Source organism: Poecilia mexicana, unplaced genomic scaffold (assembly GCF_051168715.1).
Source record: "Poecilia mexicana isolate PSO_F unplaced genomic scaffold, ASM5116871v1 scaffold_11, whole genome shotgun sequence".
Taxonomy (NCBI): Eukaryota; Metazoa; Chordata; class Actinopteri; order Cyprinodontiformes; family Poeciliidae; genus Poecilia; species Poecilia mexicana.
The window spans coordinates 25,784,090-25,808,601 of record NW_028263380.1 but is presented as its reverse complement, the minus strand read 5'-3'; the positions used below and the strand labels follow the sequence as shown (position 1 = coordinate 25,808,601).

The following is a 24,512-nucleotide window of genomic DNA, read 5'->3' as shown; positions in this document are numbered from 1 at the left end:
TTCTGTTGAAGGAACAGGCAGAACTAATTTAAGTAAAATAAATAAATTTATGAATGGATATCATGTAATTGTTGGAGGAATGAACGGTTCCAGGTTTGGTGAAGTTATTTAAACATCTGCAGTCGTTCTCTTTTTTCTTCCTGCACTTTCAAAAGTCTAATTTAGAGTTAGGACAAGGAGTGTAACCTTTTTATGGGGTTAAAACGTTGGGAATCACTGTTTCTGTAATGATCCCCCTGCATTCATATCTCAGTATTTCCCTCTTCCAACATGTTGCTCAGACTCCAGTCCTCCTCTTCACCCTCCTCTTCGTTTCTCCCCCTCAGTTCCACGACAAGATGGATCCTCTGCTGGAGACTCTGGAGGCGGCGGTGCAGAGGCTCCGGCAGCCTCCGCCGGTCGCCGCCGAGGTGGAGAAGATCCGGGAGCAGCTGGCGGAGCACCGCGCTCAGGGGCTGGAGCTGGACAAGCTGCTGCCCAGCTTCTCCGCCCTCTGCTGCCGCGGGGAGGAGCTCATCAGCCGGGCGGCGCACGACGACCCGGCGGCGCAGGGTGAGACGCCGCGATGCGTCTGTTACATAAAGCTCACTAATTTAGTAATCGATTAATCATTAATCAAAAAAAGACAATTTACTGAAGAGCAGTAATTAAGATAAAACTGTACAAAATTCTACCCAAAACTTCTCAAATAGGAGTTTTAGCTTCACTTTGTTCAAATTAGCAGCTTGGCTAACAGAGCAGATCTGTCCTATGTTGAGTAGTAATAACTGGTTCAGTGAGAAATATGTATTATATTCCTTTTTTATCCATTTAATCATCAGAATAATCGTTAGTTGCAGCTCTAGAAGAAGTAAAACTCGTCTTCTTCTTCCGTCCTGCAGCCGTTCGCTCCCGGCTCCTGCGTTTGCGCTCCCTTTGGGACGAGATCCGGCAGCGAGCCGAGGAGAGAGAGAGCAAGCTGAACGACGTCCTGGACCTGGCCGGGAAGTTCTGGGCCGACGTGGCGGCTCTGCTGAGCACGCTCAGAGACTCCCAGGACATCGTGAGGGAGCTGGAGGACCCCGGGGTGGACCCGTCGCTCATCAAGCAGCAGATCGAAGCAGCCGAGGTTCAGAGGATGATCCTAACAGGAATAGACTCTCTGCTTTGTTTGTCAAAGCTTAAATTCGTCGTTGTGTTTACCAGGCCATCAAGGCGGAGACGGACGGCCTGAGGGAGGAGCTGGAGTTCGTCCGGACGCTCGGGGCTGACCTCATCTTCGCCTGCGGAGAAACCGAGAAACCTGAAGTCAAGAAAACCATCGATGAGGTGAGAAAACTGGAAAGAAAATATTATTTTCCTCATGTCATCCTGACCAATCAGAAGCTGTTTGGTTGTGATTTAAACTGAAAAATTCAAATAATTTGATTAGGAAAAGAAAAATTAACAATTTAATTGAAAGAAAAAAACTAAATATATTTAAAATACATTTGTCAGAAATATTACTGAGAATGCTTACCAGTGTTAACTATCATCGTTAAGATGCAGTCATAGATGCTTCATCTTACTCTTTATTTCATTGCATGCCATAATCTGGCAGCTCAGGAAAAGTGTGTCTGGCTGCCTTTTGGTGCCGGTTCAGATTTGCTCCACAGATGGGAGAGAATATTTCCAGACTGATTTGAACAAACCGATTCTCCATCCTGTCTGTGTTCCTGCCAGATGAATGCTGCCTGGGAGAGTCTGAACCGAACATGGAGGGAGAGGATGGAGCGGCTGGAGGAGGCCATGACCGCCTCAGTTCAGTACCAGGACGCGCTGCAGGTCCGCTCAGGGTCGCCATGGTTACGCTGCACTCCTCAGACTCAGAGCTCGTGTTTTACTACGTTTCTTTGCGTTTGCAGTCCATGTTCGACTACCTGGACAACGCCGTGATCAAGCTGTGCGACATGTCGACCGTAGGAACCGATCTGGGAACAGTCAAACAGCAGATAGAGGAGCTCAAGGTTCGTACGATCTCCTCCTGATCAGTACCGCAAACGGCTTGTACCGTAAACCTGACCCGGCTGTTTATCGCTCACCGCCCCGAGCAGCAGTACAAGGTGGACGTCTACCAGCAGCAGATCGACATGGAGAAGCTCTGCCACCAGGGGGAGCTGCTGCTGAAGAAAGTGTCGGACCAGACGGACCGGGACATGATCCAGGAGCCGCTGACAGAACTGCGGCACCTCTGGGAGAATCTGGGAGATAAAATCACCCAGAGACAGGTAATAAGGACGGAAACAACGCTGTTTGACGGATTTCTAGTAACGGATGAGGCAGAATATAGTGATCAGTTAATCTATCAGTTATTCTGACGATTAATCAGATTAAAAAATGGCACCTCCGACAGATTCTACAGGAAATAAAGTCACTCTGTGTGATGAATCTGTCAGGGCTGCTACTAGCATCTATTTTAATCGATAAGTTATTTTGGCGATTAATAGATTTGAATTTAAAAATTTGAACATTCTGCAGGTGTTTTATCTAATAAATTAAGCTTTTTTAAATACAATATTAGAAATACATTAGAAATTTGAATAAATCAATTTTCTACGCATTATTTTTGTCTAAAACGCAATAACTGCTTTTCTTTAGAGAACATTTGATCATTTAAAACGAAGGATCCATCTGCAGCTAAAACAAATCAATCAATACAGTGAAGTGCTGATCTGGAGACTTTCTTTGGATTAACTGATTAATAATTGGACAACAAAGGGTGTTTTTTTTGTTTGTCTTACAAAATTTGAACGTGGTGAAGCTAAAACTGTCACTTGAGGATGGAGCAAATTTACAGTTTGTTTTTAATCTTAAATGCAAAATGTGTAAATAGTTTAACAGTTTTGGCTTAATTACTGTAATCACAAAGCTGAGCGATTGATTACTAAGGTAGTTGACGATTATTTCAGATATTGATTAATCAGATTAATCACTTCAGGCCCAGGAACAGGTTCATTGTTTGTATTTTCTCTCCACAGCACAAGCTGGAGGCGGCGCTGCTGGCTCTGGGTCAGTTCCAGCATGCTCTCTCTGAGCTGCAGGCCTGGCTGAGCCACACCCACACCACTCTGGACACGCAGCGGCCCGTCAGCTCCGACCCCAAGGCCATCGAGATCGAGCTGGCGAAACACCACGTACGTCTGCAGTCTAAAGGCGTTGTAAAGGCGACCTGCTGTTCAAAATTCTTATATTCGCATTTAAAGTGACAAGACGCACTAAAGCAGCTGAAATTAGAAGACTGGAACCTCATTTATCTAAGAATGATTTTATTATTTACCTGTTCAATGAATAGGTCACCTTTAATCTTCTGGAAGTTTCTGATCATTTAAATCTCCGTGTAAACCAGGTTTTACGTAACGACGTGCTGTCCCATCATGCCACGGTGGAGACTGTGAACAGCGCCGCCGCCGAGCTGCTGGAGTCGTCTCCGGGCGACGAGGCCAGCCACCTGCGGGACCAGCTGGACCAGCTCAACCGCAGCTGGGAGAGTCTGCTGCTAAAAACCCAGGAGCGGCAGAAGCTCCTGGAGGCCGCCCTGCAGCAGGTACACCCTGCCCACGTCCAGGGAAATCACTCTGAGGAGCGCAGCTGTGAATAATCCAGCTGTGAATAATCCCCTCTCCAAACCGGCGCTTTGCAGGCTGAAGGTTTCCATGGCGAGCTGGAGGAGTTCCTGCAATGGCTGAGGCGGACGGAGAGCCAGCTGTCTGCCGCCAAGCCGACCGGAGGCCTCCCAGAAACGGCCAGGGAGCAGCTACAGCAGCACATGGTAAAGCAGAGTCGGATTTCACCACCGATGGAAATTCACATCACTGAAAAGTTTTGTCTTTTTTTTTGCTCTAGAAACTAGAACAAAAATACTTTAGTTTTTTTTTGCAGGACAAGGAAATATTTTCCAGTCACCTTGGTGTCCTGCTGCTACTTATGACGTCCTTTCTTAAGGACTTTAAGGTTTTATCCTTCATTTCAGGAGGTGTTGTCTGCACAGACGCACTTGCCATATGGTCCAAATCAAACTTTAATGAGCCTCGTTGTTCCAAACGGATCATTGTCCAGAAAGAGCGTCGCTCACCTGAGGCAGGAGATCATTTCATTCGTGTCGTCTGCAGGAGCTGCAGGCTCAGCTGAACCAGCGGGCAGAACAGTACAACCACCTGCTGGATCAGGGAGAGTCCATGCTGCTGGCCCGAGGAGGAGAGGACGCCGGACCCGGAACCACCCAGACCCAGCAGAACCTGGCCATGCTGCAGAACAAGTGGGCCAGCCTCAACACCAAGATGGACGACCGCAGGGTGAGTCTGAAGACTCAGCAGTTTCTGTTTGGTTTGTTGTTGTTTGTTTCTGGACGGTTTTGACTTTAAGCTTTAAAAAACCCTCCAGGGGAAGCTGGAGGAAGCCGTTTCCTTGGCAACAGGTTTCCAGACGTCCCTCCAGGACACCATGAACTGGCTGACGCAGGCCGAACAGACCCTGAACATGGCCCAACCCCCCAGCCTCATTCTGGACACGGTCCTCTTCCAGATCGATGAGCACAAGGTGAGCTAGACTAGACACAAATATCGACCAGATGTGTTTGGGAGGTACGGAAGACTAAATATGCCCAAATCAACAACTCGTAATTCAATGTTCAAAGGTTCTTTTTTGCCAATGTGTAGCACAGTTTAAAATTACAACTTTTAAATCTTGCAATTACTATTTTTATCCTTACAATTTAACATTAAAACTCTTAATTTTGACTTTGTTGGTACCTGACTTTAGATCAGTGAGAATTGCGGAAATTGTTAACATCTTAGTTAGCGCTGTTAGCATTAGCGGTTAGTTCTAGTCATTAGCAAAAACAGAAATATAAACAAAACAACCTTCTTTTGGTTTGTGGAAATTAACAAAATAATGAAGGAAATAACTCTAGAAGTAAAAATGTTAAAAATAATAAGGACATTTTACTGGCAGATTTATAGAACCATTGAGTTTGTATGTCCTGAACTTTGGCTGATATTTTGCTTATGCTGTAATAAAATCTGCGGATGGTTTCAGGGCTCATTTAAATGTGTTTGTGTCCGTCCAGGTGTTTGTGAACGAGGTGAACACCCACAGAGAGCAGGTCCTGGCTCTGGAGAAAGCAGGCTCTCAGCTTCGCTTCGCCAGCCTGAAGCAGGACGTGGTTCTGATCAAGAACCTGCTGCTGAGCGTCCAGGCCCGCTGGGACAAGCTGGTCCAGAGGTCCCTGGACCGGGGCCGACACCTCGATGAGGCCCGGAAACGAGCCAAGCAGGTAGCTTACTGATGCAACAAAACGGAAAAAAGATGTAGAGGAATTATTTTCAAACAAAACAATAAAATTTTGTAACTTGAAATGTGCGTTTAGTTTAACTCTGTTTTAGTCTAAAGGCTAGAAATGAAATACTAACTCTGCTCTCAGTTCCACGAGGCCTGGAGGAAGCTGACGGACTGGCTGGAGGAAGCCGAGAAAAGACTCGACTCGGAGGTGGAGATCTCCAACGAGCCGGACAAGATCAAAGTTCAGCTGACCAAACACAAGGTACCAGAGAGAGAAACCCGATCTAAACCCGCTTCTGCTCCTCCGGTTCCCACTCCAGATCTCTGCTCACCCTGAAATCTGCTTTTCTCCCTCAATCAGGAGTTTCAGAAAGCGATGGGATCCAAGCAGCCGGTTTACGACACCACAGTGAGGTCAGGGAAGGCCATGAGGGACAAGGCTCAGCTGCCTGCAGACCAGCAGAAACTGGACCACCTGGTGGGGGAAGTCCGGGACAAGTGGGACACCGTCTGTGGGAAGAGCGTTGAAAGGTCCGGAGACGTGAAATGACCAACATTTCTTAAAACTGTCAACAGATTGGACAGAATGAGACAGATAATCTGTGGACAGGTCGACCTTCTCCACTCTGCCTTTTTCTGAATGACAGTTTTGTTTACAGACTTCATAAATCATTTTGTTATTTCTGTTGTTTTATTTTGGATATTTAGAATATCTCCCAGTTCCAGTGTTGAATCTTCACTAGATGTTAAAGTTTATTGATCTTTGAGATTTTGAGTTCTTGCGTTATTGCCATGCTGTTACCATTAAATTACTCATTTATCGCAATAATTTATCGCCCAGCAGATTTAGCCATGCTAACCAGCCTGAGCATTCATAACATGCTATGCTAGCTGCAGCGTAGCAGAGAGCAAGAGTGGAGATGGGATGAGTAGCACCATACGGAGGGTGATTGACAGCACTAAGACCCGCCTCCTGGCTCTGATTGGTTGTTTGTTGTCATCACTGCTGTATGACATGATTATCTGTCTCATACCATACATGTTATCAACAAATGTTTTTTATAAAAGTTGCATTTTCCAGGTTAACTAAAAGTCATTAAATGATGTTTTCCTCGTGTTTCCAGGCAGCACAAGCTGGAGGAGGCTCTGCTGTTCTCAGGCCAGTTTGCCGAAGCGCTGCAGGCTTTAGTGGACTGGCTGTACCGGGTTGAGCCTCAGCTGGCTGAAGACCAGCCGGTCCACGGCGACATGGACCTGGTGTCCAACCTCATGGACGCACACAAGGTGGGTCAGGAATCAGCTTTTAGAGCCGTGCTCCTCTCGTAGAGCAGTGATTAACGCAGCCATGATCTACATTTCCAGGTTTTCCAGAAAGAACTGGGTAAGCGGACCGGCAGCGTTCAGGCTCTGAAGCGGTCAGCCCGCGACCTGATGGAGACCGGCCGGGATGACACGGCGTGGGTCAAAGTTCAGCTGCAGGAGCTGAGCAACCGCTGGGACACAGTGTGTGCTCTGTCCGTCACCAAGCAGACCCGCCTCCAGCAGGCGCTCAAACAGGTACAGGATGTTTAAATCCAGATGTGGAGGCCTAAACCTTCAACCTATCAATTAGTCAAAAATGAAAAATTAAATAATTTCAAGAAAACCTAAGGTTCCTTCTGGTTAGGTTTAATTAATTGGCATAGTGATTAATCTGATTAAAGTCTTGACAGCACTGCTATAAATATTAACAAAAGATGGCTAAAACCAAATGCAATTCATACTTTTTCCCTGTTTTTTATCCAGAAAAAAATGTGAGAAACTTGGATCATTTTCATTTCTGTCCTCCGTCAGGCTGAGGAGTTCCGCACGGCGGTGCAGATGCTGCTGGAGTGGCTGTCGGAGGCGGAGCAGACGCTCCGTTTCCGCGGCGTTCTCCCCGAAGAGGCCGAGACGCTGCAGGCGCTGCTGCACACGCACCGCGACTTCATGGGAACGGTGGAGGAGAAGCGGGCCGACGTGAACAAGGCCGCCGGCATGGGAGAGGCCATCCTGACCGTGTGTCACCCCGACTCCATCACCACCATCAAACACTGGATCACCATCATCAGGGCGCGCTTCGAGGAGGTGGGGGAGGCGCCTGTTTCATGATTTAAAACAAAAAGGATTGAGTCTGAAACGATTAATCGATTATTCAATTAATCAGCAGCTAATTCAGTAATTGATTAATCTGTAACTCAAAAAGCACATATTCTAAAAAGACATGTGCACAGCAGTAATTAGTGCAAAATTGTACAAAAAACTGTACATTTTGCATTTAAACTTACCTTGAAAATGCCCAAACAAACCCTGCATTTTTTATCCGATTAATCGTCAGAATATTTGATTAATCGATTACTAAAGTCGTTATTTTCAGACCTAATTCAGAATAAGACAATGCGTCTTCGCTGTACAGGTGCTGACGTGGGCCAAACAGCACGAGCAGCGGCTGGAGACGGCTCTGACGGAGGTGCTCAACAACGCCAACCTGCTGGAGGAGCTGTTGTCATGGTTACAGTGGGCCGAGACCACGCTGGTCCAGAGGGACACGGAGCCGCTTCCTCAGGACATCCCGCAGCTGAAAACGCTGATCACAGAGCACCAGGTGGGCCTGCGGAGACTCAGCTGGACCCCAGGAAGTGGAAGTGGACATTTCCTGTTTGGGTTAAATCCCCTCTGCTGTTTCTGCGTTCCAGACGTTCATGGAGGAAATGACCCGGAAGCAGCCAGACGTGGACAAAGTGACGAAAAGCTACAAAAGGAAACCAGCGGAGCCTCCCAGCAGCCTGGCGGAGAGGAGAGGAGCTCGTATGTCCTTCGCTTCCAGTTCTGCTGTCACCATCACTCATTTTACTGGCTGATTAATTGTCCCAGAAATATTAACTAGTAGCACAAAAATGGCTTATTGATGCAAATTCACCCTCTCAAAGACCAATAAACTAATTTCTGAAGAACATTTATTACTGGGCCTGGAAGACATTTTAAATAAAGAAACCAAAAATGAATAAAATGGATTCTTATGTTTCTGCACTAATTAGATTCATCATTGGCAGAAACAGAAAAATCTGCCAGTTAGGACTTTTTTGGGAAGAAAAGAGGAAACTATGTTTGCTGCATTTTTGTGCTGCAAACACAAGAATAAATAGTTCTTATCCCCTATTTTATCACAATAGTACCACATCATATTGTGATAAAACTTTAAATCCATATTGATCACCTATAATCGTCGCTACTGCGTTTGGTGGCGGAAAACTGATGCTTGTCGTTGCCATTTGTCGAGCCCGTTGCTATGGAAACAAGGGGAGGAGTAACTTGATGTGAAGCTTTCTGTCCAGTTTCGGGTAAAAAGAGAGAGCGACACAATGACAACAAAAACTATCGTCCTCATTTTAATTTATGATGCGATTCATTGATTTATTGCTGATTGCGACAGGCCAACCTCCATGGTTCCTGTTAAACTTTCTGCTTCCTGTCCAGGTAAACACCAGCAGCAGCAGCAGCAGCCCAGCATGCAGCTCTCCGGGGGAAACCCGCGCCTCAACCAGCTCTGTGCGCGCTGGCAGCAGGTGTGGCTGCTGGCTCTGGACCGCCAGCGGAAACTCAACGACGCTCTGGACCGCCAGGAGGAGGTGACGCCTTTTTATTTAAACCACCTGAAGTCATTATAATTATAAAGCTAACTGGACTGGAAACCTCTGAGGATTTGGTGCAAACAGTTAAAGGGCCCTCATGTTGGAGAGGAAGGCTGATAATACAGAGAATAATCCTGCAGAATTAGATGGGAGGAAGGATTCATCCCTTTCTGAACATCCAGAGAAACATAAAAACGAGGATTTTTCAACATCTGAAGACAGGAAACCACATATAGAAAACCTGGATATAAAGAAAATGACCTCATTATAACGTTTGTAGATGAACATAGGAGTAAAATAAATGTAATCACGTTTCTAGATTGTAGCTCTCTAGAATGGAGATCTACAACCTGCTTTGTGTTTCCGATAGTAGATATTCAAGTTGTCTTTTCACCAAAGACGACTCTAAATGAGTTTTATTTAGTAAACTGAAGCCAAAAACAAATCTTCAGTCTGCAGAAGGAAGGATCATTTTTCCATCTTAAATAAAGAGGATTATTGATTTTATTCAATAATTTTATTATATCTCCACATTTATTCATTCAGATTCTATAAGGAATAGATTATGAACCTAAAGTAAAATGTATTGTGGCTCCCTATGTTCAGAATTAAGTTTTTTTTTTTATTATTTCTGATATAATAAGTAAAATATTTGATCCTTTCGCAGCTCAAAGAATTCGCCAACTTTGACTTTGACGTGTGGAGGAAGAAGTACATGCGCTGGATGAACCACAAGAAATCCCGCGTCATGGATTTCTTCCGACGCATCGACAAGGATCAAGATGGAAAAATCACGCGGCAGGAGTTCATCGACGGCATCCTGGCCTCCAGTACGTCCCTCCGGTTCAGTTTCCGTTTCCTCTTACCAAATGTAAAGGAGTAAAAAACATAAAAATGGCGTTTCCCAGAATTCCCGACCAGTAAGCTGGAGATGTCGGCCGTGGCGGACATCTTTGATCGAGACGGAGACGGTTACATCGACTACTACGAGTTCGTGGCGGCGCTTCACCCCAACAAGGACGCCTACAGGCCGACCACCGACGCCGACAAGATAGAGGACGAGGTACCGGCGAGGCGGCAGAGCAAACCCGGCAGGATGAAGTCAGAGGAGCGCGGCTGAACCGGGTCTGTTTGTGTCGCTGCAGGTGACCCGCCAGGTGGCCCAGTGTAAGTGCGCCAAGCGGTTCCAGGTGGAGCAGATCGGAGAAAACAAGTACAGGGTGAGTCTGTGGGTCCGGTTCGGTCCGGATCCAGGATTACATCAAAATAAAGAACCAGAGTCCAACTGCATTTACAAATAATTTAGTTAAGTTAGAGGTGGTAAAAGGTCAGAAGGTCACAGAATTAAACAGTGATGAGACAGAAAAAATCACATTGAAACCACAAATATCCAGACATTTTACTGGTTGTGCTCTTACCCGTTTTACTATGATACCCCTAAATAAAACCAGTCCTGCTCTAAAGGCAGCAACAAATAAACAAAAAGTTACAGTTAAAAAGAAAACAAGCTATAAAAATCAAACGTCATTGAATCGTCCTCAAGGACTTTTAGTTTGGATGTAAAAGCACCAAACGAGATAAATTCAATCAATTTATTTGCTTGCTTTAAGTTTGCAGCCAGTTTCACTGTTTGCATGAAATCCCAATAAAATGAATTAAAGTTGGAAGGTTTTAATGTGGCATAAAATATTAAAAAGTTTCTTTTTCTCCAGTAACTTTTTTTTTCCTATTGTTGCTTTCTCTGAATAAAAGGGGCAGATATTATACGATTTTTATTCTTTCTGCTCTTTTTCATTTTATCGATTTGTATATTTTCCTCTATTGTTTGTAATTGTTTTGTTTTCAGTGAAATTAATGAATATCAAACTAAAAACTAACCTGTAACAAGAGTTTCTCTGCATTCAGACTAAAAACGACACGTTGGTCTTTAACCTCTCACTGCGTTTTTCACCTGTTTGTTTCCCACATCAGGTGGGATTTGTAGGTTCATCTTGCCTGTGTCGACATTTCAGTCACATCTCTGCAGGACTCTGCCATCACCTGACCGTGAACACGCAGCACAGAGACACTGCAGGTCTCTGAGGGAGGAGGGAGGCTGCAGACACGTTTAAATGCTCTGAGGAAAACCAGAACTTCAGTTTTCATTCAACCAGGACTGGGCGATAAATCAGTTTTAACAATTGATTGAATCTTTGGTTTTTGAATAATTAATTTTTGGAAAATCTGGATTTTTTTTCACCAATGTATTTTGGTTTTAGAGTGAAATCAGTTGGACAGGCGGCCATCTTTTTTAACTAGAGCTAGGGTTAAACAACTAACAGAAGAGATTACTGAATTAAAAGACATATTTTCTGTCATTTGCACTTTATGTTTTAGAAAAGAAAGCAAGAAAAGTTTACTAAAATCGGATCTGGTATGAAATTTTATTTTTTAAACGAATCTCCCAGCCCTACATGAAATCTGATGGTTTATTTTGTGTCTAAACATCAGAAAGTTAATAAAAGTTTTGACTTTTAAGTAAATTTCATTGGTCATCTTGACATACATTTTCTCTAAATTAATATTTTTGCAGAATTTTCTGGTTTAGTTAGATTTTTTATTTATATAAATAATTTATGGTAAACTAGAGCCGCGCCCTTCGTCAGGAGCCGCCGTGTCTCTGTGCTGCAGCCATTAACTCCTCATCTTCGTTTTCAGCTTCATCTCCTGGATCTTCATCACAACATTTTTCTCCATCATCATCCTCAGGGTGATGATGTCCGGCGTCCGCCTGCAGGACGCTGGACTAACTAACGTTTCTCTGCCTGCGAGTTTGTTTCCCTCATCATCATCATCATCATCATGCAGTCACGCCTCTCACCACTAACTTCCAGCTGCAGTTCAGGAAGATGTTTATGATAAATGTTTCATTCTCGTTCTGTTTCTTCCCCCCTGCCCTCGTGTTCCTCTGCTCCGTTTCCTGCCGGACTTTTTCTAGTTCTTCCTCGGAAACCAGGTAAAGTTTCAGCCGCTGAAGGGAGCGGACGGGTGGAAGCTGCTTCCACGTTTCCCACACAGGGAAACGCTTCTGCAATAACTGATTAGCTATGATTAATCTGATTAACTCTTTCAGCCCAAACATTCAATGCCTACAAGCAAAAACTTTATATTGTAAGAGAAAGACTTTCAGTATTCAAGATGGAGTACAAACTGACTACTAAATATACATTATTGCAAAGGAAACATTTCCCCCATGGCCCCTAGGGGGCTCTAAACTTCTGCCCCTAAAAGTTTTCTCCTTCGTGGCTGTGCAACGTGGAAGCAGCTCTCGCCGTCCGCTTGTGTTCATGCTGTGATTTGTTTGACTAATTGCACAATGCGAGGCGAGTGACAGCGACACGGCTGAAGTGCTAATTAGTGGTGGGGTGAAAATATGGCGTGCTGGAGCTGGGAAGCTGCTTGGAGAGACGTCCAGAGGAATCCTCCTGGGCTGGTTCTGCTTGAAAATGAGCTTTGCTGGGTGAATTTAAAAAAATAAAACTTTTTGGGTCCATAAATTAAGGTTGATGCTTTGATTTGAGTGGCTGAGAATCAGTGCATGTGTTTTCTCTGTGATTGCATGAGTAGATCCAGTTTTGGTTTGTGGGTTTCTCTGTGTTCCTGAATAAATCCGTTACCAGTTCAGCTGACTGGGTTTTCCCTCTCGTGTTTCCTCTCTGGACCTCCTCAGTTCGGCGACTCCCAGCAGCTGCGCCTGGTCAGGATTCTGCGCAGCACCGTGATGGTGCGAGTCGGCGGCGGCTGGATGGCTCTGGATGAGTTCCTGGTCAAGAACGATCCGTGCAGAGGTGAGTTCTGTTTGAACCCGACGGGATTTCCACCATCGTGTTTCACGTTGACCTGCAAGAACCTGACTGGTTCGGGATCTTTACCAACTTCAGACTAAAAGCTGCAGGTTGTTTGGGTTGCTTGATGTATGATAGTCTGGCTGAAAAGCAGCTGAACGTGTCTGAAGTGCAGCAGGAAAGGATCAGAAAGTGAGTTTTTCTACACCTGTGCTCACATTTGCTGGATTTTCTAAACATTTTTAGACTCTGTGGTTGCAGATGAAATATTCTGCAACCACAGAGTTGCAGAACTCTGAATTTAATTTGTGTTAAATTCAGATTAGTGTCGAAACGATTAATCGAATTAATTGTGATTAATCGATAATCGAAATAATCAACTAATTTAGTAATTGATTAATGGTTAACTGGAGTTTATAGACTGAAAAAAAGCAATTGCTGAAATAACAGCACACTTAGTGCAGTAATTAAGCCAAAACTGTACAAAACTTCTTTACATTTTGCATTTAAGATAAAAAAAACTCAAGTGACAAAGGTTTAGCTTCACTTTGTTCAAATTCTTTAATAAATAAATATGTTATATCTTTTGCTATCAGTAATGAATTAGGTGCATCTCTGATCAGTTCACAGCTGTTGGCTTCAGGTTTTTATAGTTTATAGTTATGATCATATTAACGTTATTTTTTTTTGGACTGTGATGCCTCCAGCTGAGGATTTGAACCAGTCAGGCTCTTGGATTCATGTTCAAGTCATTAAACTGTGAAATGACTTCACGTTGTCCAGCCGTCTGCCAGCAGGTGAAGCAGTGAAGATCTGATCGTCTGTTCCGATCGGAGCGATGTCTCTTTGTTCCCATCCTCTCCATTTGAAGTTTTATTTCCATGTACTCAGACTCTTCTCTTCCCTCTGTCTCTCTCTCCATACTTTATGAAATTAAACGGTAGTATTGCATGATGCATGGTCCTCAGTTTTTCTTCCTCTCCTCCTTCCGTTCTCCCTCCCTTTTTTCTCTCTTTCCTCAGTGAAACATCCAGGACTTAAGATTCTCCGCTCCGATTCCAGTAGCTCCATCTCATCTCGTATAGGTTGGATTTCTCTCACATTTTCTCTCTGCTGCGTGTCTCTTTTTGTTTCGTTTTTACGTGAACAGTCCCACCCAGGTGTCTTCCTTCTCTATCTCTCGTCGCATCATCTTTGCCTCTTTTCTCGTTGCTGACTGTGATCTCCAGACTAACGTAATGTCTTCCCGGTTGAACTGTTTCCCCTGCTTGGAAAAGCTTTGAAATCTTTGAATGTTGCCACTTTTTGGGGCGACAGAAGGTCATCTGGAGCCTTTCGTGTATCTAAATGTTTTTTATTCAAGAAGTATCGCCTCTGCACTGCAAAAACATAAAATCTTGCAGGGTGTCTTTGGTCTAGTTTCTAGTGCAAATATCTTAGGACACTTGAAATACAACGGATCTCACTTAAAAGTAACTTTTCAGCACAATATGGGAGCTTGGCTTAAGTCAATAATTCTTTAATATTGGTGAAAAAAGTGAAATAATCTGCCAGTGGAACAAGATTTACCAAATATGTTAGCATGATGACTAACATTTACTTAATCCATTCAGTACGCCAGTAACTTTGGTTTAGAAGTCAAAATTAGCTATAAAGCTAATGCTAGCTCAATGCTATCAGCATGTTGCGTTAAGCTAACGTGTTAGGTGACGTTAACTTGGTCTGTCCTGTAAATCAGCTGACCACTGGTGAAATAATCTGCCAGTGGAACAAGACAACGTTTGAACTCGTACCTGAAACTGGCTGCAAACAGATGCTGCAGTTATGCAACCCAACATCTTTGAAAAGACGATGCATTCCACAGGTTTTTGAAACAAAAGAAAACGTATTGCCAGAAAATGTCTTGGTGTTTTTTTTAAAGTACTTGGGTTGTTTTTAGAAGCAGGTGAAACCCAAACGGGAAAATAAAAATGTGAATTTTGGATAAGAGGTTCCCTTTAAGGAATTATTGACCTAAATAAACTCTTATATCTTTCTGAAAAATTACTTTAAACTTAGTTTTGTTCCATTTCAAGTGTGCTAAGATACTTCCATTAGAAACAAGACCAAATTTGCTTAAGATTTTGTGTTTTTGCAGTGTGTGTGTGTTTGTATTTGTGTTCAAAACTTTCTTCATCCCACCTCGAGCATGCAGTTATTTCACATTGTCTCTTGTGTCTCTCAGTGACAGTCACTCCTGGCTATTTCTGCTGCCGAGGTATCTACACTTTCCTCTCTGTCTTTCGCACCTTTTCATTGATCTTATAACTCCATCTGTCCGTCCAGCTGTCAGCCTCCATCGTTAACATCAGCTGTCTCACGTGTGTTCGTGTTAGGGGTGGGAGGCAACGGTTACCCCGCGTTACGATGAATGATAAAGTAATCATACAATAGTTTCATGTTTCTTCATAAAATCTCCCTGCGAAAAGCAGAGAGGTACCAAAAATGTGCCTTATTGTACAGATTAAGCATCAACCTACGTCTCCAGAGTTTTGCCCCACCCCTACTCCATGTTTGTGTGTCGTTTCTAAATGTTTCAGTGCACAGATGTTGCCTTCAGTCTTGTCTCTGTGCCACATGTTTGCCTCATGCTTTCTTCACTCACAACCAAAGCAGGACCTGGCCAAGCCCTGGTCTTCTAACGCCATCTCTTAGCGATGGGTAACAACGGCTGTAAGACAGTTTAATGTGAAAACGGCTGATTTGTTTCAGCCTGAGGAGGTGTAGTGCTTTTCTGCAGGTCATTTCCCAGAAACACAAACAGCTTTATAGCTATAAATTCATTAGTTATCGATGGGTGAACTGTCATTTAAATAGAAAGGGGCGGAGCCTTCGACCCGGGCGTGGCCAGGCTGGGTTTCTAACAGCGCTTGCTTCCAGAGCGGCTCCTTTAAATGTGATTGCTGGTTGGTGGGAGACAGAATTACAGGGTGCACCTGGCTGGCTGGCTTCATGTGGGGACATGATTGCAGGCTGCACCCGTCTGAACTGACCGGCCGGTTGCTCAGGACGACGGCCGTCCAAGCTCACTTTGTTTCCTCTCATTTAGCTTCGATCTCCCTCCTCACTGTCTCTCTGTGTCTGGCTTCTCCGGGCTTCTTTGTTGTCTGCCGGCGCTGTTGCACCACTTTCCGTCCAAGAATGCTGCCTGAGTGTTTTAAGACGAAGGGAGAAACCCTGAACACGCGTGACCAGCCTACAGCAAATATTTACGCTCACGCTGTGCAAACACAGAGGAGCAGGGAGGAACGTACCAATTAATCAGAGAGGAAGCTACGCAATGAAAGTGCTGCCATCATTCAGGGAACTTAGGATTTTCATTCATGTCAGAAAACTGGAGATGCTTTCAAGGTTTAATTAGATTCAGAGTTCACATCAACATCTGTTCAAGTGATTTATTGTTGAAGCAAAACCAAACTTTTGGGTTTTTTCAGCTGAAATAAACATTCAGGAGCTTCATCATGAGTTGGTTTGTTTTCTGTCTAAAAGCAGAAATAAAATAATCTAAATCTGATCTCAACTTCATCATATGTTGTTTTCCAATCCCTCCAAGAAGTTGCAACGCTATGATCAAAACTATTAATGCAACTAATTCAGTGATCATTTGCAAATTTTAGGTGGACTTGCAAACTTTTCTGTAAATCTGTCTGAATGTTTTCTGTTTCCTTCTTTTCTGACCAATCACTGCGACTCTGCTGAACTTTGACCAATCGATTTAGCCGTCGTCTAATTTAACTTCCTGTTGAAAGCTGAACATGAAAGATGAAAGGATGAGTGATGCTAAACAGCAACATTTTTTAAATAAACATTTTGAGATATTCTGCAGGATTTGCTCATACCGTGTAAACAGCTCACTTTAACTCTAATGACAAATTATTATTTATTATATAATATTATTTATACTTTCTCTTCAGGACGTTATTTTATTTGTATTAGAGGTACTTCAAAATGTTATTCGCTCTTTAAATATTTACTATGTTAAAATCCTTTCGTTTTAGGGAAGATTATGTAGCAGTTTCAGCTTTTTTGCAGGGCTGAAATGATTAAAAGTGATTATTCAAGTAATTGCCAACTAATTTAGTAATCGATTAATTAACTGGAGTATACAAATTCAAAAACTGTAATTTTCTGAAAGAACAATAGTAAAAATTTGAACATTTTGAATTAAAAATGAAAAAACCTTCTTTGTTTCACCCAGAACTCCTCATGTGGCATTTTTAGCTTCACCTTTTGCTACCAGTTATTAATCAGTTAATCCACAAATTAATCACCAGATCAGCTCTACTCTGTCAGCAGGAAGGCCTGAACTTTTCACATGTTGAGGTTGGCAGTTTTTTATTTTCTTTATTTTTTATTTTTTTGGCAGATGCATCCTTTGCTAGAAATGATCAAGCATTCACTAAAGGAAAACCACAAAAGGAATGTTGTAGTTAAATGAATAAATTGCAGAATATGCCACTTTTTTTCATCTGATTAATCAATAATCATCAGAATAATTGATAGAATAATAGATTACCAACATTATTGGTTGCTGCAACCCTACTCTTTTTAAAATCATGTTATGGCAAAACTAAAGCTTAAAAAATTGCAACTTTGACCACAATCTTTTCAAAACGTGCTGCAAAATCAATCAGTTTATGCTGCAGCAATCACAAAAAAACATGGCAACATCCTAGAAGGACTGGGTTGTATATCTAGTTGACTTCTCCACAAAGGTTTAGAAGTTTGTTTCCTATAAAGCATGAAGGATGGAGGAAAAGCAGGAGGAAGTGCGTGAGTCAGTGGTGAGGTGTGCAGCCTGAGAGACGGAAGGATTATGATGTTTGCAGATGACATTGTGATGTAACTGCAGAAGGGAAGGACAAAGCGTAAGTAGGATGGAGAATAGTGTTTCTGGAGGTTTACAGATGTTCTATGATGAACAGAAGCCAGTAGGTGGCGCTGGAGAGGTTCAGGTTTTCCTTTTCAAAGCTTAAGAAGCAGCAATAATGGTATGTCTCCACGGCTGGTTGGCTTTTGTTGCGAATATTGAATTAATTCTCCTTCCTTTGCACTTGCACAACTTCACTTTCCTCCTCACAACCTTTAACCTCATGACCTCCTGACCTTTCCACTGCTCCAAACACGCGCTCTGCTCATGCGCACTCTCAAATGAAACATGCACCGACTGTGATGTCTGCAGCCAAGGAAGCACCGACTCTCCCTCCCTCACTCTGCTCGCTGCCTCTGCTGCCCCCTGCTGGAGGAGCAAAGATGAACCAAAAACAACGGAAAAACTGACTATTTGTTTCTGCTCGCTCTGTGTTCGTCTCTGTCTGCAGCTCGAGGTCGCACCAACCTGGAGCTGAGGGAGAAGTTCATCCTTCCTGAAGGAGCGTCTCAGGGCCTGGCTGCGTTCCGCTCTCGGGGTCGACGCTCCAAACCGGGCTCACGAAACGCTTCGCCAACCCGTTCGTCGTCCTCAGCTTCCCACAGCGGCGCCTCGCTCCCGTCGGCTCCCTCCACACCTGCCACACCGACGGCTTCGGCTTCATCTAGGGTATGATTTTCTGCCTTATGACGGCTAAATCAGGTCATCCTTAAAAAGTCTTAAACTCACACATCTAAAATTAAGGCCTTTAAATGACAAAATCATTTGAAAAGGTAAGTTAGCCTCTAATACATTAATCATAGGTCTTAAATTTTGTCTCGGCTATTTGATCTCATATTCTGTGTATTGTTTTGTCTTGCGGGACTTTTCTTTTCTGACATCTTCATTGCACTCTGATCAAGACGCTATCACACTGCTAACTTTCCCGTCCTAGCTAGCCTGCCTGTTAGCTTTTTTTGCACTATCATTGGAAAGTATCACCAGTTGGTTGGACAAAGTTGCATAGATATAGGTTTGAAATTTACTTCATAATGGTCTTTAAAAGGCTTTAAAACGTCTTAAGTTGGAGTTGGTGAATCGTGGAGAAACCCTGTAAATACGCCACATCGTGAGAAAGCAAGAAAAACCTTCAAAATGTGGCATGTGAAGTGTCAAACTCATAAAAGTGGTCTTGAGTATTATTTTTAAAGTTGATTTATTTAATTTGCCAGCCATTTTTTATAGTTTTGTCATCAACGACGAGGTTCTCGAGTTTTGTGCTAAACTTAATTAAAGGTTCGAGGAAGGAGTTGGGAAGTTTCTACTAATTCTGGAGGCCATCGTCTCTGACAATTTTATTTGAACTTTGAATTCGACAAAATATAAGGTCTGGGTACGATTTTGTTTTTTACGAAATAGTTAATGTTTATGAAAATAAATTCATAATGTGATATTATGACTAATATAACATGATATTGATATTAAATCATAATATTGTGATATTGAAGTCATACAGTTATGACTATTCATGTAATATTTCGACTTTATTCTCTTATGGGTTTATTTTCATATGACTTTATTCTAGTAATTTGTTTTTATTTTTTTCCTTGGCATAGCTGTAATACTCAGTTATATTTTGCCAAGTACTTTTTTATTTCTCGACTGGCCGTTTTTACTTGAGTAAACACACGTTGCGCTGGTTCTGTCCAGGTTTTGACTGGACTGCAGGAGGTTCTGTGTGTATTTTCTGTTTCATGTTTATCGTCATCCTCTTGTTGAAATCACCACATCCTTGACTCTGAAGTTTTATGTTTGTTCTTTGTGTTTTTTCTGTTTTTTTATATATATTTTTTGCCTTCTCTCCTGTTTTCAACCCTGCTAACATCCCATCAAAAAAAAAAAAACTTCCTGCATCGTCTGGTTCTCTGTTTGATTAAAAAAAAAAATTATAACCATTTCTGCTGACCTGCTCTTACACAACACCACCCTGCGCTGCCCTCCAAACCTCCTGCTCCATAACCCGCTCCCTCCTCTTCCTCCTCTTCCTCCTACGCTGCTTGGATCTGCTCCCTCCTTTCCTTCCCTTCTTCCCTTCAGTCCTCCCTCACTCACTCGCGTGACTATGCCAAGCCCTGGCTTGCACACAGTAAAACTCCAACGCCAACCAAGTGCCACTGCTGCCCAGACCTCGGTCACAACCACAGCGCTCCTGGGCACGAGGTAACGCACTCAACTCCAACCTCCCCACCCTGACCTCCGACCCCTGGCCCTTCTGACCGAGCTAATGCACTAACACTGCACCGCGTGGCAGGCTATAAAAAAAAAGGTTAAAAATAAAATCAAGCAATTAAAGTTGTCTGATTTTGTTGTTTCTTGAAAGAAAGGGATGTTATTCATTTTAGATCCAAAACTGTAAATGAATTTGCGCAAATTTATTCTATTACAAGAAAAACTTTTGAGTCACTTTCTTTAAAAATATTTGCTACATTCAGCCAAGTTTAATAAATTTAATACAATCTGTTTAAAAGTCAGTTTTTCAGTTAAAGCCTCTACATGGATGTGGTTCTACTTATAAAAGCTTGGTTATAAAAAGGCAATTAAGAAAATTATGCTAATAAACATTTTTACCCTGATTAAAACTAAATAGTTTTGACAGACCAGATTTGTATCATTCTTGAACTGCAGTTGGGGGCCACACAAAATCACTCCAAGGGCCACAAATGGCCCCTGGGCCGCACTTTGGACACCCCTGTTTGTTCAAAGTCAAATTAAATCCTGATAGGATGAAACTGGCTGGGCTGCAGCAGAAATAGAAAAACAGCCTTCATTGTGCTGCACAGAGGAAACTCAAGTGTATATAAAAACTATATATAAAAAATAAGATTAACAATAATAGTAGTAATAATAGTAATAAACTGCACAAGACTGAAACGGGAAATATTGTGCAGTTATTAGAAATCAAACTATTTCCAATTGAGTCGGATCACTTTTCCAAAAATGTACATAAAGTGCATGAACAGTAATATTGTAGAAATAATATAAGCCACTTGTTAAAAGACTAACATAAATATTATTGTGACATCTAAAAATTTATATAAAAATTAAAATTTCACCTCAATTACATTTAGAAATCTTTTAATTTTGATTATTATTAAGTCAATAAGTCAATATATTTTTGTGATTTATTTGTTCTGTAAATACGTTTATAGCATAAATTTTCTGATTTATTTTCATTTTTTTTGCTGCCAGTTTAACTTGAGAATGTGGAAATTGGGTAAAATTAACTTGGGCATTAAATAACCTGGAGCAGGTTAACAAATTGGTCTCATAATGTCCCTGACATGATGCAGTTTAGAAAATTTTGTTTTATAAATTTTGTTTTGTAGGCTTTTTCTAAACAAAAATTTTAACTTAAAAATAACTTCAAAGAAATCTGAATAATTAACTGTATCAGCCACTTAAATATTTAAATGTTTTCTTCATAAATATTTGTCTAGTTTTCATGTCATAAATGAATTAAACACCTTTCACTGTTCGGCTGTAGCATTGTGTTAAAGTGTAACTGTGTTTGTGTGTTTTAGATCTGTCCGTGTTTTCTGTTTTCTGCTTCTGTGTCAAGCTGTTGACCCAGTTTTAAAATGGCTGCTCGGTCAGCTAACCGTGAAGTCATTCCTGTGTTGTCCTGCAGGGGGCGGCGTCTGGCTCCAAACTGAAGAGGCCGACGTTCCACTCGAGTCGAGGCTCGCTGACCGGAGAGAACGGAGGAACGCCGCACAGCAGCAAGCGCACAGGCGAGTTCACTGCAAAAACACTAAATTTCACCAAGTGTTTTTATTCCAGTGAATATTATTTTACTGGTAACATGGGGAAAATGTTGTGAGTGGAACTAATACAATTTATCAATATTAATAAATTACTGACTTAAAATAAGCTCTTTGTTAATTGCAAATTAGTTCTTTCAAGTGTTCTGAAATATTGGCATAAAAATACTTGGTAGTATTTCTGCAGTGTTTATACTTGTTCTGATTCTTTGAATGCATAAAATCCTGAAATATATGCAGATACAAAAACGGAAAATCTTCTAGTGCAAATATCTTAGTACATTCAAATTAGACAGATAAATAACTTTACAGCAAGATATAGGAGCTTGTTTTAAGTCAATAATTCCTTAATATTTGTTTAAAAAAATATTATTTCACCTGGCAGATTATTTCACCTATAGAAGTGAAAAAGGTCTAGGGTTTTTCCTTAGCTCTGTGTAAAAATAATCTCAGTGGAACTAATACTTTTTATAAACATTAAGGAGTTGTTGGCTCTTATATTTTGCTGAAAAGTTAGTTTTGACTTATTTCAAACGTACTAAGGTATTTGCACAAGAAACTAGACCAACTGTGGTTGGTTGACTGGGTTTCAGTTCCGCGTCTGCTAACCGCTAACTCTCTCCATCAGATCCAAAGCGAGGGGCGGCGACGGCCAGCGGTCCGACCAGCCGCGCCGGCAGCAGAGCGGGCAGCCGGGCCAGCAGTCGCCGTGGCAGCGACGCCTCCGACGCCTCGGAGCTTCAGGACGCTCGCTCCGTCTGCTCCGACACTTCAGACACGCCAAGGCGGCCCGGCAGCGCCGCCAAACCCTCCAAGATCCCAACTATATCGAAGAAGACTCCCAGCCCCAAGACTCCAGCGTCTGCGAAGAAGTAAACCAGCTGAAGAATCAGTCGGTGTTCTTGTTCTTCATCCAGACGGCTGGTGTGAAAATCCTGCACTATAAGTGATGTTTTTCCGGGGAATGAAGGAGATGGCGATCCGAGTAAATCTCCCTCTCACTCCTTCCCAAGTCTTGAAGACATGCACAAGAGGAGAAGGTCTCTGGACCAGAATCCGAGGGGTCAGCGAGAACTTTTCCCCCTTTAAAGCCCCGTTTTGCCTTCCAGTCTCCTCTTCTCAAACGTGATGCTGCCTTACTTTATGTTACACACATTGTCGTGATCAGATGTCCGGCTTTCTAACTGACAGATGCACACTCGGATCCGTAGAGCGCGGGGCGCGGTGCTGCGCGGCGCGGATCGGGGCTCGCCGCCAACGCCGCAGCTACACAAACAGAAAAAGAATTGTGGGAGAATTATTTTTACTTGTGGTCCAGATGCCTCAAGGATGCGTCAACAGAGAAAATATGCAACGACTGCCATGTCTGTCGCTTGGCGAGAAAACCGTCACCTCAGCAGCGGCGGAGCTGAGGAAACGCTGTCTGACGCACACACACGCACACACACTTCCTGTGAGGATCGGTGGAGGTGGTGACTCCGCCCAACCGCTGGAACGCTCCCCTCTGCCCCAAGCGTGCATTTCAGCAAAGGGCGGTGTGGTTTCTTTTTCTCCTTTTTTACACAAAAATCACAAGCTAGCAATAGAAAGGACTATTTTTATGGTGACAACTAACAGCACATTACTGACAATATACAACATGCGTAACCTTAACATGATGTTAACAACCGTGTTCGCAAGAGTTCGACAACCAGCATGCACTAATCCTCTGCCGCTGTGTTGCCCTTAGTGACCCCGCTGCGCACACACACGTGCATCGTGTGTGTGTCTGTTACAGGAAGCAGCAGAGGTCATTGACTTGAGTCACTGTATGCAAAATTTTACTTTGCAAATGTTTTCTGATTAATTTATAAACCAGTTGGACTTTTTTGTTGTTTAGCTTGAAAGACAGATTTATTTATTTTTCAGTTTTTCGTCATATCACCGTCGACAGAGAGTGATTTAGTATTATGGTTAAAGAAATTATGATTTTTTTGTACCGAGAAGATGCCCACTCTGCTCTTGTTTTTTTTTTTGACATGGTTTGTGTGTAAAAGCGTGTTTCTACTCTACTATTGTGACATTACATTGCTCATTGGGGCGCCCTCTAGTGGCAGCCTTGTTGTAAAATTTTCTTTATCGCTAACTACTACATTTTCCTGACCAAAGGGGTTTGCCCTTCATGTGTAGAGATGAACCACAGATATGAATGACAACGTCTCTTCTAGGGTTTTTTCAAATGTCCTGTTGCTGACAGGGCCACGTTGTCCAAGTGTTTTCTCAAATTAAGAGATGAAGTTTATGGAAACTAATGAAATTACATCAAGAAGTCATCTTAAGGTTGATTTTTATTTATTTATTGTCTCTCTGAGGGGGAAATGATTACTCCACCTTTTTGATGCTGCAGTCCTCTCAGTGTGATGAAGTCAACATGGAGGGAGGAGGGGGTGTTACAGGGAGTCACTTGTGTAAAATTAAAACAATAAACTAAAATTATAAACTTTTTTCTGTTTTTGTATTAAAAAAGTATGCTTGCAATAAAACTGCCTCTGGTCTTGTTTTTTCTTTGATTTTACACTCATCAAACTTTTTGAGTTTTGGAAATTAAAGTCCTGAAGATAAAACTCTAATGGAAGCAGTTGTGGCAACAAAATGGCTGTCAAACTCCAAGTACCAGTACAATGAACCCATTGAAATAACTAAAAAACAAAAAAATACTTGAGACTTTCTTTAAAAATGCTAATTTTAAGACTCCAAAGGCTAGAACTAGTATCTACAGTCTTCTCCAGGGGAAAAAAGTGGAGATCCTGGATCTTCTGCTTTGCAAACACCAGCCAATAACAGGTCAATTAGCATTGTGTAAGGTATTTAATTAGTCTCATATGGGTTTTTCTATACATTTTTTATTTAAAAAAAATCCATGAATACCGAACCACGAATAGGCAGGGATCGACGGTAATTCTGTTAAATGCGTTGGCAACTGCCTGGTAAAAAGTACCATGCCACTTTCTGGTGCCCATTTTGAATAAGTTGCAAGTGTTTTATTGGTATTAAG

The 24,512-nt window shown here is 42.5% G+C and overlaps 1 protein-coding gene across 11 annotated transcripts in view; it reads left to right on the top strand.

Moving 5' to 3' along the window:
* macf1a (microtubule actin crosslinking factor 1a) overlaps positions 1 to 24,000 on the top strand; it is a 209,887-nt gene extending 185,887 nt beyond the window's left edge. For 5 of the 11 annotated variants that reach the window (XM_015000427.2, XM_088010501.1, XM_088010496.1 and 2 more), the window contains 30 exons: positions 327 to 552; positions 882 to 1,108; positions 1,186 to 1,308; positions 1,702 to 1,803; positions 1,884 to 1,985; positions 2,073 to 2,246; positions 2,997 to 3,152; positions 3,365 to 3,562; positions 3,659 to 3,787; positions 4,128 to 4,310; positions 4,399 to 4,554; positions 5,084 to 5,290; positions 5,438 to 5,557; positions 5,657 to 5,826; positions 6,420 to 6,579; positions 6,658 to 6,852; positions 7,129 to 7,401; positions 7,730 to 7,918; positions 8,010 to 8,121; positions 8,791 to 8,942; positions 9,613 to 9,775; positions 9,854 to 10,008; positions 10,091 to 10,165; positions 11,923 to 11,940; positions 12,655 to 12,772; positions 13,792 to 13,854; positions 18,130 to 18,347; positions 19,755 to 19,877; positions 21,346 to 21,448; positions 22,107 to 24,000. In XM_015000427.2, the coding sequence (XP_014855913.2) occupies positions 327 to 552; positions 882 to 1,108; positions 1,186 to 1,308; positions 1,702 to 1,803; positions 1,884 to 1,985; positions 2,073 to 2,246; positions 2,997 to 3,152; positions 3,365 to 3,562; positions 3,659 to 3,787; positions 4,128 to 4,310; positions 4,399 to 4,554; positions 5,084 to 5,290; positions 5,438 to 5,557; positions 5,657 to 5,826; positions 6,420 to 6,579; positions 6,658 to 6,852; positions 7,129 to 7,401; positions 7,730 to 7,918; positions 8,010 to 8,121; positions 8,791 to 8,942; positions 9,613 to 9,775; positions 9,854 to 10,008; positions 10,091 to 10,165; positions 11,923 to 11,940; positions 12,655 to 12,772; positions 13,792 to 13,854; positions 18,130 to 18,347; positions 19,755 to 19,877; positions 21,346 to 21,448; positions 22,107 to 22,354 (4,638 nt within the window). In that variant the 3' untranslated portion in view covers positions 22,355 to 24,000. The remainder of the gene's footprint in view (positions 1 to 326; positions 553 to 881; positions 1,109 to 1,185; positions 1,309 to 1,701; positions 1,804 to 1,883; positions 1,986 to 2,072; positions 2,247 to 2,996; positions 3,153 to 3,364; positions 3,563 to 3,658; positions 3,788 to 4,127; positions 4,311 to 4,398; positions 4,555 to 5,083; positions 5,291 to 5,437; positions 5,558 to 5,656; positions 5,827 to 6,419; positions 6,580 to 6,657; positions 6,853 to 7,128; positions 7,402 to 7,729; positions 7,919 to 8,009; positions 8,122 to 8,790; positions 8,943 to 9,612; positions 9,776 to 9,853; positions 10,009 to 10,090; positions 10,166 to 11,922; positions 11,941 to 12,654; positions 12,773 to 13,791; positions 13,855 to 18,129; positions 18,348 to 19,754; positions 19,878 to 21,345; positions 21,449 to 22,106) is intronic. The other 6 variants (XM_088010493.1, XM_015000342.2, XM_088010495.1 and 3 more) reach the window with 6 other exon arrangements.
* The last annotated feature ends 512 nt before the right edge of the window (positions 24,001 to 24,512 follow it).